This window comes from Amyelois transitella, chromosome 5 (assembly GCF_032362555.1).
Source record: "Amyelois transitella isolate CPQ chromosome 5, ilAmyTran1.1, whole genome shotgun sequence".
NCBI classification, from domain to species: domain Eukaryota; kingdom Metazoa; phylum Arthropoda; class Insecta; order Lepidoptera; family Pyralidae; genus Amyelois; species Amyelois transitella.
The window spans coordinates 7,862,191-7,880,672 of record NC_083508.1 but is presented as its reverse complement, the minus strand read 5'-3'; the positions used below and the strand labels follow the sequence as shown (position 1 = coordinate 7,880,672).

General features: G+C 33.8%; 2 protein-coding genes across 3 annotated transcripts; one reads left to right on the top strand and one right to left on the bottom strand.

Annotated features, from left to right (window-relative positions):
* Positions 1-4,636: 4,636 nt before the first annotated feature.
* Positions 4,637-7,962, top strand: LOC106131795 (cytochrome P450 18a1). Its single transcript, XM_013331002.2, has 6 exons — positions 4,637-5,161; positions 5,407-5,528; positions 5,633-5,857; positions 5,949-6,153; positions 6,263-6,527; positions 6,621-7,962. Exons 1-6 carry the CDS (start codon positions 4,777-4,779, stop codon positions 7,039-7,041), a joined length of 1,623 nt encoding a protein of 540 aa, XP_013186456.2. The 5' UTR covers positions 4,637-4,776; the 3' UTR covers positions 7,042-7,962.
* Positions 7,963-9,055: 1,093 nt separating this feature from the next.
* On the bottom strand, positions 9,056-18,169 carry LOC106131901 (cytochrome P450 306a1). 2 transcript variants are annotated; one of them, XM_013331174.2, is made up of 9 exons: positions 18,072-18,169; positions 16,780-16,970; positions 15,149-15,473; positions 14,546-14,691; positions 11,714-11,913; positions 10,658-11,105; positions 10,334-10,480; positions 9,744-9,918; positions 9,056-9,283 (listed from the first exon to the last, which is right to left on the bottom strand). In XM_013331174.2, exons 3-9 carry the CDS (start codon positions 15,465-15,467, stop codon positions 9,102-9,104), a joined length of 1,617 nt encoding a protein of 538 aa, XP_013186628.1. In that variant the 5' UTR covers positions 15,468-15,473; positions 16,780-16,970; positions 18,072-18,169; the 3' UTR covers positions 9,056-9,101. The 2 variants fall into 2 exon arrangements, with proteins under 2 accessions (XP_013186628.1, XP_013186629.1); XM_013331175.1 differs by lacking the exon at positions 18,072-18,169 and adding an exon at positions 17,100-17,184.
* Between the last annotated feature and the right edge of the window lie 313 nt (positions 18,170-18,482).

The following is an 18,482-nucleotide window of genomic DNA, read 5'->3' as shown; positions in this document are numbered from 1 at the left end:
TTTAAAATAAAGCTTGGTGTTGTAATAAGATATAAGCAAGAAAAATAACAACGTAATTCCCATGCCAGTAAATCATAATATATGTATATTGGAAGCAATCTTATTAAGTAACGGCCTTAGTGCCACATAACCCTGATGCACCCAACATTTGTTTTGACTTCTCGCCGAAGCGGCGCCCACAAACGCTGATGATAAATTGTTTTTGTAATCGAGATCACGTAGGTACTTTGTTATTATCTAGAACACTCACGAGTTTTGCCTAATTTCACTTTTTCCTTTGCAAATATAGCAGAAAATATATCGAAAGCGAACTGGAAACTAAACTGGCATTGTCAATTTTGTTATACATGGGAACGTCGGAGAAATCGATTTTCCTATTGTAACCACAATAACTACTTATTGTCAACATTTTAAAATATGGTAAGATCGATTTGAAATAAAAAAGGAGATAATATGCATAGCGTAGATATATCTACTAAACTAATTTTTGCTCTTCATAAGACGACCTTGTTACGAGTATTTGTTCTAATGAAAACACTAACAACCTTTTCCATTAAGTATGAACTGCATACCAATTTTTTGTTATATGAAATCATTTTCATTAACTTATTATTATATAAAATCCGAAGTATGTAAATTGTAAATATCTTTTTTTAACCAACACCCGTTACCGTTGGTATATTGCTTTTACTTTCTTGATATTTCACGAGAGCAGATCCGAAACAAAATCTAGCTATTCAATAAAGTTAAATGAAACCAAATGTTTGATATCATAGATATATGTCATTGAGTAAATACACGAGTACGTTCAAATATTCACATCTGTACTGTGACGTCTTTTGCCTTTGTACATATATTTTTGTGCGAACGAAAAGGCTTTTCATTGATCTCTTTTACGTAAATTAAATTGGGTCAATGCTCTTTACGCGACAAACAAATACTGACTACAAAGGAAAATGGGTAAAATGGGCTAAGAGACAAAACGTCAAAATTTTACTGACGGCTTCATGTAAACTGAAATAAAATGTTCTTAATGAATGCCGATAGATTTATTTGATTAACATGGAGCTATTATATGATATACAACATTATTTTATAAATTGTATCTGGAAAACTATATTAAAATTATGGTAAAAATATTTTTTTCTGGAGAAACAAATATACAAACTACTGTATAAAGTGTGTCTTATCTATCACACTGATATACTCTTATTGTAAGACAACCTTTGTCTAAAGAAGATCTTACTCGTGATTTATTAAAAAAATTAACTCCTTAATTTTCCAGATTTTAATATAGATAAATTTATTAAATAATAACAAAACCACTGGCAATATATTAGACCTTCAACTCAATAATAAATAGGAAGTGAGATAATATGTTTTAAATTATTTAAATTAATCAATAGAATAAAAACGGGGTCATTGAAAATGTTTATCGATAACAAATAAAGATTACTTATAGTTTCTTTACTATGACTTTTTAATTTAAACAACCTTGACTCTATAGATACATTAGTGTATCTAATTAACAATGATTCTGTATTGTTAATGTGATTTATTCATTTGATAAATATAAAACCTGTACTTGAACGTAGGTTGGTTTAAAATAATATAACACTATGTAATAATATACTTAGGTAAATACCTATTTTAACTGTAACAATATAATATAAGATCTTCTGAAGGGCCTGATTTTTATAGATCTACTCGTGTATTTATTATTATTAGGTAATCTAATCTTAAAACACAAGTAAACTTACTTTGAAGGTTACGAAAATAAATATACTTGGAGCATTATATTGGCGTTATAAATTATGTAAAGGAATTATTAAGCCTAGTCCCTTGAATAGGTTTGTTGAATGCGTAAGTAAATTTAAGAGATAGTTAAATTGTTGCAATATCAATAAAACAAACGGTCATTGGTCTTTGGCCGAGTGTAAGCCAATTGCATGGACTATGCGATCTGCCTATTACACTTTTTAACTACTCACAGCTACTACCTACACGTGTAAATTCAGCGCATTACATGTGTACTTTTCTTCTTTTACTCGTAAACTAGTTCACTTCTGTACAATAGTAAATGATTTGTTTGTACTTACCAACATTTCAAATGACGCATGAAAAAAAGAGGTTTTGCCTGGAAATAAATCTTTTCGGATTTTTAATGATAAATTGTCCGAAGACATATCGTTGTCAGTACATTTTGTAATTATAATATATATTGTAAATGTAATAGAAAAAAAATGTATGTCATGTACAACATAGACATGTTTTCGCTTATATATTATTCACTTTAAACTTTGAAGCCAATTTAACTTTACTTTACCAAAATTCTGACTTCATTGTCTCTTTGTATGAACGCTTGCATTTGTAAGACAATTTAATATGATAAGAAAATAAAGCCCTACGATTGACTCATCATATCGATGGCGGCCCTGACCTAGAAAGTAAATATTTGCACTATAGGTAAATTTCTATGTCTAAAGGTAGGTTTATTCGTATTCTTCAATAAATCGCCGAAGTCTCCACAAAGTATGACCTGAGAAAAATATAATTAAGTCTTTTTTCGATTATTGATATATACGAGATATGTTTTACGTAAATAATTAAAGTACTTATTCGTACCGCCTTTATTTTTATCTTGATGCGTGAAAACCATTATATTATTTTCAAACAAGCAATGGCTATCTTAAAAGCGCTTAGGGCTTTTAGCCTATTTCTACACTGTTGAGATAGCCTAAAGCTGTTTCACTGTGGTAACTATATTGTCTTGTATTTTACGGCCTCAGTTCTAGATCCGATGATGTTGACTTGGCACGTTTTTTACGTTTATTTAAATATTTTTGTTATTCCTCTAAACCAGGTATAAGATTAAGAACGAGTATTATATATTCCTAACTAACATAAAATTATAACTTAGGCATAAACGAGGAATTTTCAGTCGGTATTTCAGTTATCAATAAATCACAATGATTTTTCTTTATACTATTATAAATCTAAACAAAATAGTTATTTTTGATAGAAAAAATAGACTTTCTTATGTCAATAAGTTTACAGCGATCGAGGTAAATGGAAAGATGTTCTCTCTGCCTTTCTTCCGGGAAAAACGCGTGACTATTTTGTATGTAACTACAATAAGATATCGCTTACATATTACACGACTTTTCTAATAAATCCAATAAGTACAAATAAGGAAAATAGTTACAGCAAGTAAGCATGTTTAATGTCATAGAGCATTATTTATCTACGCGCGGATAGTTATATCGCTATAATTCATAATAGTATAAATTTATTTGTCCGTCACACTATTAAAATAACAAAGGTTATTGTAAGGGGACGTTTTATACAATTTACTTTTTATCTCATGTCTGCTAAAGTATTTATAGAAATCCCACTTGTCACAGGTAGTCGATTGTGTAAATAACTGATCATGTCATTCTTATAATGCAAATTTACAAAAGTATACTTGTAAATACAAGTAGCTTTATGTATTAATACAAATAGTTATTTGCTGTCAACAATTCAAGGAAATATGCACTTACTGAGAACTATGAATGATTTTAAATTAAAAAGTTTAGGTAATATTTACATAATACTATTAATTTAGTAATCTCAAGTCAGGATATTTAAAAGGGTTCACCAAAGATATATCTTTAATATGAAATACCTTGACCAATACTCTATCGTACTGCACGTGCTCATGCCTGTATGAGATCAGTCAGAGTTAATAGCGATACCAATTTAGAAAAATATTCAAGTGTCGCTTAGAGGTCGATCTAAGAAGTTCGCCCAAGGCTCTCTACTAGAGTCGTCGACCCGCCGTCACCTTGCTTTGTAACTTACGCAATTCGTAATCTTATCATCTGCATATTATGCGCACCCGCGCGACCTCGGCCGCCCCTCTCACCCCTCGCCGAATTTTAACGCCTACTTTGACATCTTTAAATGCAACTTGTGAGGTCGTCCCCAAAACCAATCCCTATTTTAAATTCTAGGTAGATACTTCAGTGGCCGCGAACTCGGTCCATTTGAGGCTTTCATTACCATGTAGATGGCGGATACATGACTCCTAAATGTAAATATTACGCGAATATAGCAAATTAATTTTATACTTTACTTTCGAAATTCCTTAAGATTTTCAAAATAACAATGCCAATTTTCAGCAGGATTTTTAAAGGGTCTTCAATTTGACCTGTATATTAAACTCAACTGACTTCAAAAAAGGATCAGTATCAATCGGAGGCGGTTCTCTTTACATTTTACGAGTGCTTTGACAGTTATATAATTTACCAACTATTTTATTTAAAAGTATTTTAATTTAGAATGTAATTTTATTAAATAAGTTTGATTGTAGCATACACGAGTCTACTATATTAAAAGAGTGGCATAAAAATAAACTGTCAATGATATCTAGTAAAAAAAGACAAAAGTAACGAGCGAGCTCTACGAGCAAATTAACACCATGAATTATGGGTCTACGACGCGCTACGAAAGTCGTAGCGCACTATACGGCAGAAAAGCATCGGAGAGAGGAGAGCGAGAGCCCGGTGGGTCGAGCCTGCGCGCGCGCCACCCCGCGCGCAACTAAACCTATTTATTCGCAAGGCCATGTTAGCGGCTCGCCAGTGCGCAGACGTCGGTCGCACGCGACACAATCATAACGTTCTCGGCATCGCACTGCTGCGATCTACTCTTCGCGCACTAATGTTACGTACAGACAACTGAAAACATACTTCGGTTTTTATTTTATATTAATTAAAAAAAAAGAAACGGACAATGATAACAATGCTGACAAATTCTAAAATATTGTGGGGACTATGGCAAGTGGTTAGCTACTGTGTTTCGCGGACATCCGTCCCGCTGCTGCTGGCAGCCGGCGCGGCCTACCTGGTGGCGCGGCTCGTGGTGCTCATGAGAGACATGCGCAAGCTGCCGCCAGGCCCCTGGGGTCCACCGGTGGTTGGCTACCTTCCGTTCCTCGGGGTGCGCCACAAGACTTTCCTGGAGCTGGCCCGCAGCTACGGCACCCTGTTCTCCGCACGACTCGGCAATCAACTCACGGTTGTTCTCAGTGATTACAAGCTAATCAGAGAAGCATTCCGACGAGAGGAATTCACTGGACGGCCCAGCACTCCACTGATGCATACTCTGGATGGTCTTGGTAAGTTTCTCTATAAATTTAATTGTTCTCTCTATAACTAAGTAATATGCCACTTTAATTTAATTAAAAGTCAATAAAATCTCTAGAACTACAATCTAGTGTAGGAGTAAAGAAAGGTTAAGTCAATGTTACCGGCAATGTAAATGTGCACATGGGCATGTGGGCGGCGCACGCTCCACGGGTCCTCCCTTCGAGCGCGCGCCTCCCACCGCGAGCGCCTCTAACGCCTCCCTCTGGTTGCGCAGGCATCATCAACAGCGAAGGCCGCCTCTGGAAGAACCAGCGACGCTTCTTACACGAGAAACTCCGTGAATTTGGAATGACCTATATGGGGAATGGCAAGAAAATAATGGAAGGAAGAATTAAGGTAAATATTCCTATAAATAATATGAAAATGACTTATTAATACATGTAAATAATTTATTTACTTTGTGTAAGTTGCTGAGATTAACTTTAGATTTTCTTTGCCAGAATGAAGTATATGAACTGATAGAAAATCTTCACCGATCTGAAGGATCTCCGATTGATGCAAACCCCCTGCTTGCTTTGGTAGTCTCCAATGTTATCTGCGGCATCACAATGTCTGTACGATTTAGCCATGGAGACGCACGATTTGAAAGACTGAACTTTCTTATTGAAGAAGGCATGAGACTTTTTGGAGAAGTACATTATGGAGAATATATTCCTCTCTATAACGTAAGTAGAATTATTCTTGTTCACATATATATTGTAAAATATAAGAGCAGTATTAAGTTTCAGGGTATTCATTTAAAATTTTTCATTTTAGTATCTACCCGGCAAAGCCTTGGCTAAAGAAAAAGTGGCGAAGAACCGAGAAGAAATGTTCGAGTTTTACCAAACTTTGATTGACGAACACCGGGAAACTTTAGACCTGAACAATGCAAGGGATCTTATTGATGTTTACTTGATTGAAATTGAGAATGCTAAAACCGAAGGCAGGGGTGGAGAGCTATTTGAAGGAAGAGATCACGGTATGTTATAAAATATTCAAAATATTTTAATATAAGTAAAAAAAGAAACCTGAGGATAAAAATAAGAGTGTTGTTATTTTGATTACTAATTTTACTATTTTTATTTTAGAATTGCAACTGAAACAAATCTTGGGTGATCTCTTTTCGGCTGGCATGGAAACTATCAAGTCTTCACTTCTATGGATGATTGTCTTCATGCTAAGAAATCCAGATGTCAAAAAGCGGGTTCAAGATGAACTGGATGCTGTTGTGGGCAATGAACGCCTGCCAACGATTGAAGACATGCCACACCTACCATATACAGAGACTACAATTCTTGAAACCTTACGGATGTCCAGCATTGTTCCTTTGGCAACAACACACTCGCCTACAAAGTTAGTTTCATGAAACATTATATATGTATTGCACTTTTTATCTCTTAGATTTTTTAAACAATATGAAACTAATTCAAATTTTTTTATTAACAGAGACGTGCATCTAAATGGCTACAGAATTCCAGCGGGGTCACAGGTTGTACCGCTTATCAACTGCGTACACATGGATCCAAATCTATGGGATGAGCCAAAAAAATTCAACCCTAGCAGATTCATTGACGAAAATGGGAAAATAAAACGACCAGAGTTCTTCATGCCATTTGGCGTCGGGCGGCGTATGTGTCTCGGCGATGTTCTGGCGCGCATGGAAATGTTCATGTTTTTCGCTTGTATGATGCATCAGTTCGACATTCAAATGGAAGCCGGCGACCGGCTTCCTTCGCTGGAAGGCATTGTAGGCGCTACAATTGCTCCGAAAGCGTTCCGCGTGAAGTTCATCCCCCGAGGTGACCCGATGCCGCCCCCGGCGCCCGCGCCTGATCACCCGCACCTGCGCCACGTTGGAGCACTCTAGCTCACACCGGTCCATTCCATAGCCGCCACACACCCACCAGTATTTTAAGATCACTCGTTTTAGAGCGCATCGACAACCATTATTTAAGTATATACCTAGTAAAATAAGTAAGGACATCGCCCGAGCGATGGTCGAGGCTGTGCAAAAAGTGTTCAATTAGGTGACTGAACAGAACGGTCAACTAACTTTAGATGTAAAGAATATTTTCTCATCGTTTTCATTTAGAAACGCTGCTCGTGTGACTATAAAGTATTAATTAAATTTTGTTATAATATAGTTATTTAGGGATAACAAAAATCACACATATATTACCTATGTAACATGTTACGATGTAAGCTCTAGTACCTATACCAAATTAAATGTATATTCTAGGTCATTATTTATTAGTAGATATCATTTGAATGTGTATGTTGTGTGTGATCTCATGTCCGTTGTAGCTGTAAATTGTAGATGGTTCACAAGTGTCCATCTCTAAATCATTGTTTATGATTGTGTGTATAACATTGTCGAGTGCAAAACAACATTTACACGCATGTGTGAACGTTGCTTTATATTCGACACTGAGTGGCGATCGGAGCTAGTCTTAAATAGATTGTGTAGTTTCTATGATACTGTATATTACTTTGATATAATCAGCACATTAAAACTTAGCAACCAAGTTGCTCTTCAGTACAATTTGTTAAGTTTATTGTCAAACCACCTAAACTCTCTTAATTAAATGAATTTTTATCCTTTGTAATTATATCAACAATTTCCCACCAGCAATTATTTTAGAATTGTGTATTTTAAAATTCAGATTTAATAACTGTGTTCAAATCCGTGTTAACGTTGTGTTAATTTGAAGCTTTGTATATATTGCTCTGTTTACATCCGAGTGCTGTGTAGTGTCAAAATAAAGTTAAAAAGATGATTTCAAAATGATATTTTGTTTAATTTTATTTCTTAATAAATAAACCGAATCAAAATCATATTATATAGGTACCTATACATGCCACATGTCTATGTCACATAATTGGCTCTAGCCAATGTTCGTCTCTTACATTCAGAATATTTATTTTATTTTGTTTGATTGTTCGATATCAGCAAGAAATAACATAGTAGTCTAATATTTACAAAAGAACAAAATTATGAATGCAAGCTACCTGACAGCCTTAACAACCACTTTTACTAAGATTATGATATCGGCTGGCTAAGGTAGGGAAATCATTTCTGATTAATTGTATAAGATTTTATAATAAATTACCAAAAAGTGTTCTTGAAATAAATGATAGATGAGCTTTGTAGGAAAAAGCCTATTACAGTACGGAGGATTTTATTAATGATAAACATGTGTGGCCGGAGCTTAACACAATGGCCTCTTAAATGCTTGTGCATTTTTGACATGGTGTTGACATAATTTGTACAACATGTACCTCCATATTTTATCTTTATTTATTTGACGAAATATTCGTATTGACATAATTAATTCTACATTCATTCATGTTTCTAAATGTAGACAATGTGCATTCGTCCACGATTTAGATTTAAGAGATCTATATTTATAAGTTGACGTCCGATAAAAATGCTGCAGTGTAGTTTGTTCAGCCGCTTCTTCTACACATGCGTTTTGGAAGCGGTAGTAGTTATACCTAATTAGATTTAAGTGATGTGACGTCAATAAGTGATACCTTGTATCCAATTTTGAGGATAAATCTATTCTATTCTATAAAAAAGTGATCATCTCTTTAGAAAAAAAAATGAGATTAAAATAAAAATTTCAAAGGATGTTATAATACCGCAATTTTTATAGCCATGGCGTAGGCAAAGTGAGTTTGTATTAGTACGCTTCTGCATGCCAAACTATTACGATTTCCCCTACTAAACAAACATTAATTCTATTGGTGCATTAAGAACTTATTTTCATCCTTAAATTCGACGTTTTGTCACATATATTATATGACAACACAGTTAGTAGTTGGTTAGATTAAATCGCAGACAGTAGATCAATGAAGACTGAGTAGATCAATAAAAAAAATATATGTTAATAAGTTTAATTTATAAATCTGTGTAGGTCCATGCAGCTAAACATCATCACAATAGAATTCAACTTTGGGTGGCGTCAGTGTTACTCCAACGTTCCCTCGCATTGCCTCCGTGGTAGGGGGGTCAGAAGCCAGTCGTATGCGCTTGCGCCGCAGCAACCGGCTTACAAGACTGCAAGCCATCATTCGCGATAGCTCATCTCCTGGGCACATGCGTTTACCTAAAAAAAATAACTTTATTAAAACCATCATGCTTCATCTTGGCTGTTATGTCCTCTCTAAAGAGGAAGTCGCAAACCATAAAACTGGGCAAGATAATAAATTATTGTAGGTACCTCGTCTTCCATCGTTTTCTGAAGACATTTCTTTGTTAATATCTTAAACACTGACTCATTGATAAATTTACCTTTGTAAGAAACATGTTCAATCCTTATTAATTTAATCAATGATTCACAGGAAATAAGTAATTATTTACATTAACCTTTACACTTGCTGGTGTATAGATGTTGAAATAATAATAAAACCCGCAATGCTTTTATTGCTCGTTTTCGAAGGCACTTTTGTGTTGTCTAAATCTTATGCAAAAATTTTTATATCGATCAATAATTTACAGATTATAAAAATAATGAGGAGATGATACTCGTATGAAGACTTATTTTTTTATAAATATTAAAAAAAAACCTGTTTGGAATGGTATGAATTCCTGTGGCTTAAGCAAGCTTCCATCAGCTGCTATAAAACGACTGGGCTTGAACTCATTGGGGCTCTCCCAGACATTTGGGTCCATATGCATAGCCCACTGTAGAGGTATCACCATCGCCCCTTTAGGAACCACATAGTCGCCCAGTTGAGTATCCTATAACCACAATTATGTATTTAATTGTTTTTGCCGTACTTATCTTTCTCTTCATAAATCCTGATGTTCTGAATATAATTTCATTGATATAGTTTCCTGGTCTGCCTGTGACCACGACCCTGAATGGCTAAGTTAGGTTTTTACACCGAGCGACTCTCGTCTTACCTCCACAAAAACAATAATATATATTATAATTTTAAAGAAATGATGGACAATAAAATATAGATGCAACCCAGCGGTGGGCTGAGACATTTTTAAATAAAAATAAACTAAATATTTACGTATGGGCAAAATACTCTTTTTTCCCACGATTATTTATAACTTACGTTATATTTTCACTTTACCTTTCAAACAATAAACAGAATTAATAGCAACATGGTTTTTAAAATAAAGTTTAAATTTATAAAACGCTTACTTCTAAACATCCATGTGGGATCCCCACTGGTACTATGGACCGAATACGTTGAGTCTCACATACAGCGGCCATCAGATATGGCACCCGGGCCATATCTACTTCTTCCTCTTTTGGATATTCAGACAATATTTCTTTGCGCACGTTTTCCTGCAATATATTTTCTGACATATAGTTTTGAATATCCAATTTGCTGTTAAATCAAAGATCATTATTTAGAAACTTTCAATTGTAGGAATCTTAAAGTAGAATTCAGTGCTGCAAATATAAACATCAATAAAAGTACCATGTGCCAACAATACAAATGAATCGATTCTAAGATGTTACCTGCTCTTCCGGGTAAAGTGCCATGTATAACAAGAACCAGGCTAGCGTTACCGATGTTGTATCAAGTCCAGCTCCAAACATGTCAGCAAGCAAATACAACAGTTGCTCGTCTGTAGCAAAACGTGCAGCCTCTTCTCCTTCCTCAAATCTTCTCTTTTGTTCTCTAAGAAAATTATCTAGAATACATTCTCCTTCCGTTTCTATCAAAATGTTAGGATCAAAAAAGTGTTCTTCGACAGCCGCATATTTAGTGTACGTGATACACTTGAGGTATCCATTTGGATTTTCCGTGAAGAGGTCTGCATGAGGGGGATATTTAGCTTCTTCGGGTGCCGGCAAATCTAACATTTTTCTACGTCGCCTGATAATGCTAGCATACAGTCTTTGTGTCTGCGCTTGGCCGCGTACCAACACTTCGATGGTCTTCCGTGTAGAGGCTGAGAAAAATCTGAAAGTGTATTGATGTAAGGTGTTGTAAAATAAATAATATGAATAACAAATGTTTCTAAAGCATAAATATTAAAATTATTTATTTATTTATTCATTAGGAATAACAAACAGCTACATTATAAAGACATATTAAAAGTTATTATATGCTTAAGTAGTAACAATATAACCCACACCGTTATTCACAGATTAGTAAACAATATTTGGGCTGTTAGTTTGACATGAAAAAATAAAAACAAAAAAAATTAAATGTAATATAAATGATTATATCTAACATCATAATATATCTAATGAAGCTTGAAAAAACTTTTTCTATTTTATAATCTTTAGTCAGTGTATCCATAATGCTTCTGACTAATCAAAATACAGGTCTACTCCTGATTTGACGGGTAAATTATTTCAGACATTGGTTATAATTTAAAAAAAGTTAGGCTAGCAATAAGTCACTACCTTAATCTCAATTCCATCATTAGTTATCCAGTTGAATCTGTCAATCCTTCGCCTTCATAATTTTAAAAACTTTCGGCTCTGTGGTCTGTATATCCCTTTACGGATAATGCCACGATATATGTAGGTATATGTGTTATTAAATTCATATTATCTACTCACCGTATAAAAGGTAAAAAGTTGACTACACCGGCGACCCCCATCTCATGACATCCTTCTTCCTGAATCTGACGGAACCAATTCCAAGTTTTGTCCTCCGGTGGGAATTTGAATCCAAATATGATTTCATTAATTACATTCCCAATTGAATTGGAGAGCATGTGAGCCAAGTTCATACGATCTTTGCCGGCCTTGTCAATATTCTAAAATAGTATATAAACAAAACTACGTACACAATATCATAGATAGGCAAAGGGGCAATATCCACCGATAAGTTATCTTTTCAATAAAACCTATCCTAACAATATCAATTAACCAAATGTTAGGTAAACACTAACTATTGGCAGATTGTAAAAGTCAATTGAGAAAAAGGATCTAATAAACTTAGGATCTCTTTTATAGGCGATGAGCTAGCAACCTGTCATATCTGAATTTCAATTTTGTCGTTCGGTTGAACGCGATTTTTGAGTCTTGTCGATACTTCAGGCTTTGTCTACCCTGTAAAGCTCATGATCATCTGTTTAATTCATTGCATGTTATTTGTTTGGTTCATTCGGCATCATCTTCCTAGTTATATCCTTTATGGCGAGTACCTCCCAAAAAGTTAAAGTTATAAATAATCTTTTTATGTGTAGGGATACCATTCTTTTCGTGTGCATGCGAAGTCAGGGCACGTTTTTATAAATAAGTGTCGTGCTTTTGTTAATAATACCAGGACAGTGATTTGACAAGATTGCGTTTTTAACATTCGAATAAAAGATTTTAACGATCTCAAGTTCAATTCACTACAGGTTTTTTTGCTTGGTACGTTTTTACTATATTTCAATACTTAAACAAAGAAACGTCTTGACCGATCATGTAAATTGTTGATATCTCTTTTTGTTATGTTATGAATAAAAAAAATCTTCATAAAACATAGAATATGGATTAATGGTTTGAAGAGCTTCAGATCTCTTAATATAATTTTAGTAAATGCATGGGTAATAAAATACGTAAATATAATTAAATCTCTAATAAGGTAAACAAGTCGTACTAGTCTAGGATTAGATGTAAAAATCTTTTCATATACATACGTACACACATATGGTTACGTCTATATCCCTTGCAGGGTATACCGAGCCAATAGCCTTGAAGTGACTAAAAGGCCGCATTGAGCTATATGGTTTTAGCATCAATGAACGATCTTAGAAATTTTCAATTATCTAGACATTATGGTTCATGATATACAGCCTGGTGACGGAAGACAGCGAAGTCTCATTATTAGAGTCCCGTTTTTACCCTTTGGGTACGGAACCCTAGAAACATGTACAGATTGAATAAAGTCAATTAAGAAAGAAGCTCAAACTAGAGGTTTTTCTTTTTGGACCGAGAAACCTGTCACTTACTATGAATCTCAATTTAATCCATCGAGTCTGGTAATTAATGGCTCTTTTCATTCTGTTAGCGTTAAAAACGTACAATGTGTGCAAATACAAAAGTTCGTTATTTAAAAATCTTCATCGAGCAATTAGGCGTGTCGTATAAGGCGACTGAGGAATAGGCTTATAAACTTAGGATACTTCTTTTCACTGTCACTATTTGAATGTCAACAGCTGCAGATGGCATATAATTCTTTTCAAGACTGTTGGCTCTATCAACCCCGCAGGGGATATAAACGTGGTTATATGAATGTATATCAAACAGCATTATAGCGATGAATAAAAAGTTAGCCTCGGGACAAAAACAAAAGTCAGAGATCATGTTTTTGCCTTCTGTTGCACGAGCCACACCACGGCTACATTTGTCAGTGACATTCAAAGGTCACTTTCAAGAATTAATGCGGGTCTGCGGGCTCTTAATAAAAACTTAAAATTTTTGCTCAAATCTAAATGCACACGGACTCTGCATGTGTTTTGAAAATTATCATACAAAAATCATTTTTCAAGTCATAGCCAGGTAGATTCTTTTTTGTATTTCTAACGAAGCGTGAGTGCAATTCGTGTTCAACAAATTATGTCATTCATTATAATGACAACACTTTTAAGTTATTATGAACATTGCTGAATTTATCCAAGCATAAAAACTACCTACTTAAAGCATATACGCTTAACTTTAGCGCGGAACAACATTTAAAAGCTTCTACGAGTTCTGTTTTGCAAATTAATAAATAAGTCATAAGTTAGTACTATCAGATTTTGATTATGACACACAGACAAAGACTATGTTATTTTTAATAGACAGTCATCACATTAGACTAAATATCTGTTTGAAATGGTATTCTTATCTCATCAAATTTAAACATGCCATGTGGTTCCCAGCACTATTAAACACTAAGACCCTCAGCAGCTCTTATTCAAAATCCAACGTAAGTGGAAGAAAACTAAAGAGATATATAAACTATCAGTTTGTGAAATAATCGGGAAGATAAGATATTGTGATGATATTTTTAACGCTTTTATTTTGACCTTAACATATAATCTGATATGGCAACTCATGGTTCTTATCTTGTATAGCTGCGCAAACACTTTGTAAAAACAAAACCCAGCCAAGTGTGATTCGCACACGGATAAGGGTTCCGTCCCCAACTCAAAAATTTATTTATTAACCGAGGTTTTTTGTTAAAAAAGTAATTACCTTTATTTTGCTCATATTTACTGTAACAAATAACAAAAATAATCTCATTTGGAACATTAGATATCAAATCAGCATATTTGTATAAGATGAACAGCCTTGATTAAAAAAAGTTATCCTTTTCTGGAAAAAACTATTTACGTTACTATCATATCTCCACTACCTATTGTCATCTTTATTGTTATCGTCAAATTTGGCGTAAACTATGACGAAAGCAATACTTACATCGAGTAGTTCAAAAACACCAGAAGCGATACGTTTTTCCAGTTTTTCTCGAGTGGCGGCCTGTTTTGTCATTCCGATGCTTTTAAGCCAAGTAGTCACTAGTTTTCTCTGGTCCTTCCACAAAGGCCCTTCAGCGCATATGATACCTATATGTTATAAAAAAGATTTCACAATTGTAAATAATAAATATTTTTAAAGTAATCTGATTTTTTTGATGAATTTCATTTAGCTTTTACTGAAAATATTTAGATTTTTTGAAATAAATTTTTACTTTTATCTATTGAAAAGGATCTCCACAATTATTATATACCTGTGGGGATCCCTAATTGTAGTTATGATTAGTTTGCAAATAATATTTTTTGTATGTTTACTGTTACTCTGTTGTACTTAAATTTTAACTATTTTATATAATCATTGCTTTTTTTCTCCATAATACGATATTTTTATAATTATTATCTAATAATATATTTTGTGTAAGTATACAAAACAAACTCAAAACTACTAGACCTTGATGAAATTTGTTAATAACCTAGGCTACTAATACGAGTATACTGTGGGAATTCACGGGCGCAAAACCCCGGGTAGTCTTATATTTTTACTCACCGTTTCCATGCATAATGCCATGAGTCAAGTAAAGCGGCGCTCGACCAGCGAAGCTGTCCTTGGCGAACGCGTCTCTCACCAGTTTGTGGTCAGATACCACCACCGAGTATATACTACCCATCTGAATACCGTATATAGGACCGTATTCTTTGGACAACTTTGTCAAGGTAAGGTGAGGTTGATGCCTGTCCAGGAATGGCAGGTACCCCAGGATAGGCAGACCCCATGGCCCGGGGGGCAAGCTCTGCCAAAGCCGAATTTTTTTGAAGATCCAATAGCCAAATACGACTGTGAATAGCCACAGTAAAAAGAAATCCATGGTGAACTAAAACAAAACATGAATATATAATAATATCATCATAAAATAGAATTAGGTTTGATTATGACATAACTAACTTATGCCGACCCGCTTGTTTCAGGCTGAATCTAACGTGATTCGAGAAGCTTCTCATATATTATTACAGTTTATTAACAGTTTGTTTTCTTTTATTTCAGCATTTTTAACCAACTTTTAGGAACACTTATCGACGTCGCGACTACCTCTATTATTTTGGTTATTACCGCTTCCAGAACACACGCGAAGACATATTTTGCATTCAACTCCATGGAGCTTATTTTTATGGTATTAAATAATAATAAAATAACCAGTTACTTATATAAAAAAAGTAGATTAAAAATACATTGATCAATATCAAAATAAGCAATATAGTTATGATAGAAAGAAAAAAATATATATGTAAGTTATAAGTACTATTATTTATCAACACTAAAACATTTAAATAACAATATTTTGATGTTATTAATATCTCACTTGATTCGTTTACATGGCGATATTACGCAATTATCAATGTAACCTGCATTTAAAACAACATTAAGATAATTTAGCACTCATCGCAAAGCTGACTGAATAGAGAAGAAAGCATTTAGAAGCCATATGCTTGATTTTATTCAATTTCAAAACCTTTTTAAAATTAACAGGGATATTTATATTAAAATTGTTAAAACTACCTACGCAAATATCTTAGTAAATAAATATCAGTCCATGAAAATGACCCTTTAATTTTTTCGTTATGTAGGCATGGGATTTGAAATTTAATCTTTTAATTTAGTTTTGATATTACGTCTTCACATTTTTTCATAAAAATATGTATGTAAGTATCTCACACATAGATATTTATTAATAGATAAGCTTTAATTGCTGGTCATCAGCCAAATTAATTATCCCTTACGTCAACTCGAATCCTCACCTACAACCAGGACATACTATATACCATCACTAATAAATATCAGGGTTTAAAAAGCTTAAAATACTTATCGATATACATGTGAAAAACATAACCTTCATATGCATTCGGTTAACAAAAAACTATGTTTACCAATGCAGTCTTACCAACATAGAAAAACAAAATAAAAGCGTAGTAAAAAGATACTTTACAATGTCGCGGCACTAGTAGGCATTCGTCAGATGACGCATAGGCTTATTTACCGTTGACGTAACAAGGTAACCCAGTAGTAGTTTCATACATTAAAAAGTGTTAACGCCAATCAAATAATTCAAATAAAGTATAATGCCATAAAATAATATAAGTTCGGTACAACAAAACTGAATATAAATATAAAATAGTACTTACAGAAAACACAACCGGACAAGGACTTGATTCAAACTGAAGTTGTTATCACGTGGCCAGACTTCGGTCGACTGCCGAACGCGATGGTTCGTAATCACGGGATCACACCGACTTGAAATTCAGATTTCGATCCCAGAAAGATACGATATTTAAATTATTGTTTAAAATTCACACCTAACGGTTCCACGAACACCCTGGAAGCAAAAGTAGACGATGTTATACCGGTTGGTACTAAATGTTCCTGCAAATTTGGTGTTTCTTGGTGTTTCTTTTTCGACGCACACACAATAAATAAGTTATTTTAATTATAATGGTTTATGTACTGTTATGTTTGTTGACATGAAGAAGTAGTTATTTATTTTTAATTGAGTGGTCAAAAGCTAGCAACGTAATAGGTAAGTATCAAATTGCAAATTACTTGCTGAACAATTACAAAATCCCAATATATATATCCCGGTGCATATGACCGTAGTTCATACTTGTGTCATATCTTATGACCGCTAACCTTGCCAATCTTTACCCAACAGAGAATGAAGTGACGTGCGTCCACAAATTTTTTACTTGTTTGTTCTGCGTGCATAACTGGCTTACTTAAATATTTTAAACATCGAAGTTTCTAAATCTCATCTTCATCCTGATTTCTGACAATTACTTTTTGAATAAAAGAGTTAACTCTATGACCAGGATAATGAGTCGAAGGGATAGGTTATAACAGTACCATGAATACTTTACTACAATAATCTGAATATTGCATTTTAATTTTGATATCTATACGACGAATATGATGCTAGGTTAGTATGGGAATTCTAACACTTAATAAGTTTCTCTACAACAATAAAGAAAAACCAAAAAATTACGAAAAATAGTTAAATATTTTAGAAATATATGCAATTAACTTATCATCTTTAATAGTAGCTGCAGCAGTAAAAATTAAGCCAAGCTTGAAGTATTTTTACCAGAGTGGAAGAAGCGATAACGTATAACCACTTATTTATTTATTATTGTCATCTCTTGCCAGATATGTCGTAAAAGGTGATTAAAAGATAAAGTCCTGAACAACAAAATCAGGTTCCGATATTTCGATATCAAATCCTGTGAGATTTGAATTATCCATTCCATAGGATTAAGCTTACATGCTTTTCCGCGCCCATGCTACATATTACAAGATCATGAAATGCAATAGAATTGAGTTATGGTGAGAAATATAAAAATTGAGAATATGAAACCAAATGAAAACAATGTAGAATTAATAAAGAATAAAATACATTATTATTTTATTCATATTGAGATCTTACTTAGGTATTTCTTCTCGAAGTTTGCTTTTGGGGAGTATATTTTCAGCATGTGGTTGCTACGAACGTACAACTTAAACTAAGAATGAAACTTAAATACCTAGAGCTTTTATCACATTTATATAACCTATCTGTGAGTTCAATATAATCGAAAAAAGATAAATTAATTTAATCAATACATAACACATAAACACTTATCCATATAATATCTCTTTATCTAATTGCAATTTTACAAAGGTCAGACTTAATGCAATGGCTCATATTTGACCGTTCCCGGCATTTAAGAATAGGAGCACATCATATTATTTCCCATGGATGTCATAAAAATCGGCTAAGATAGACGAGAAACGCTAATAAATGTGGGATTATTCTTAGAGGCGGTGGGCTAGCAACTTGTTACTATTTAAATCAGAA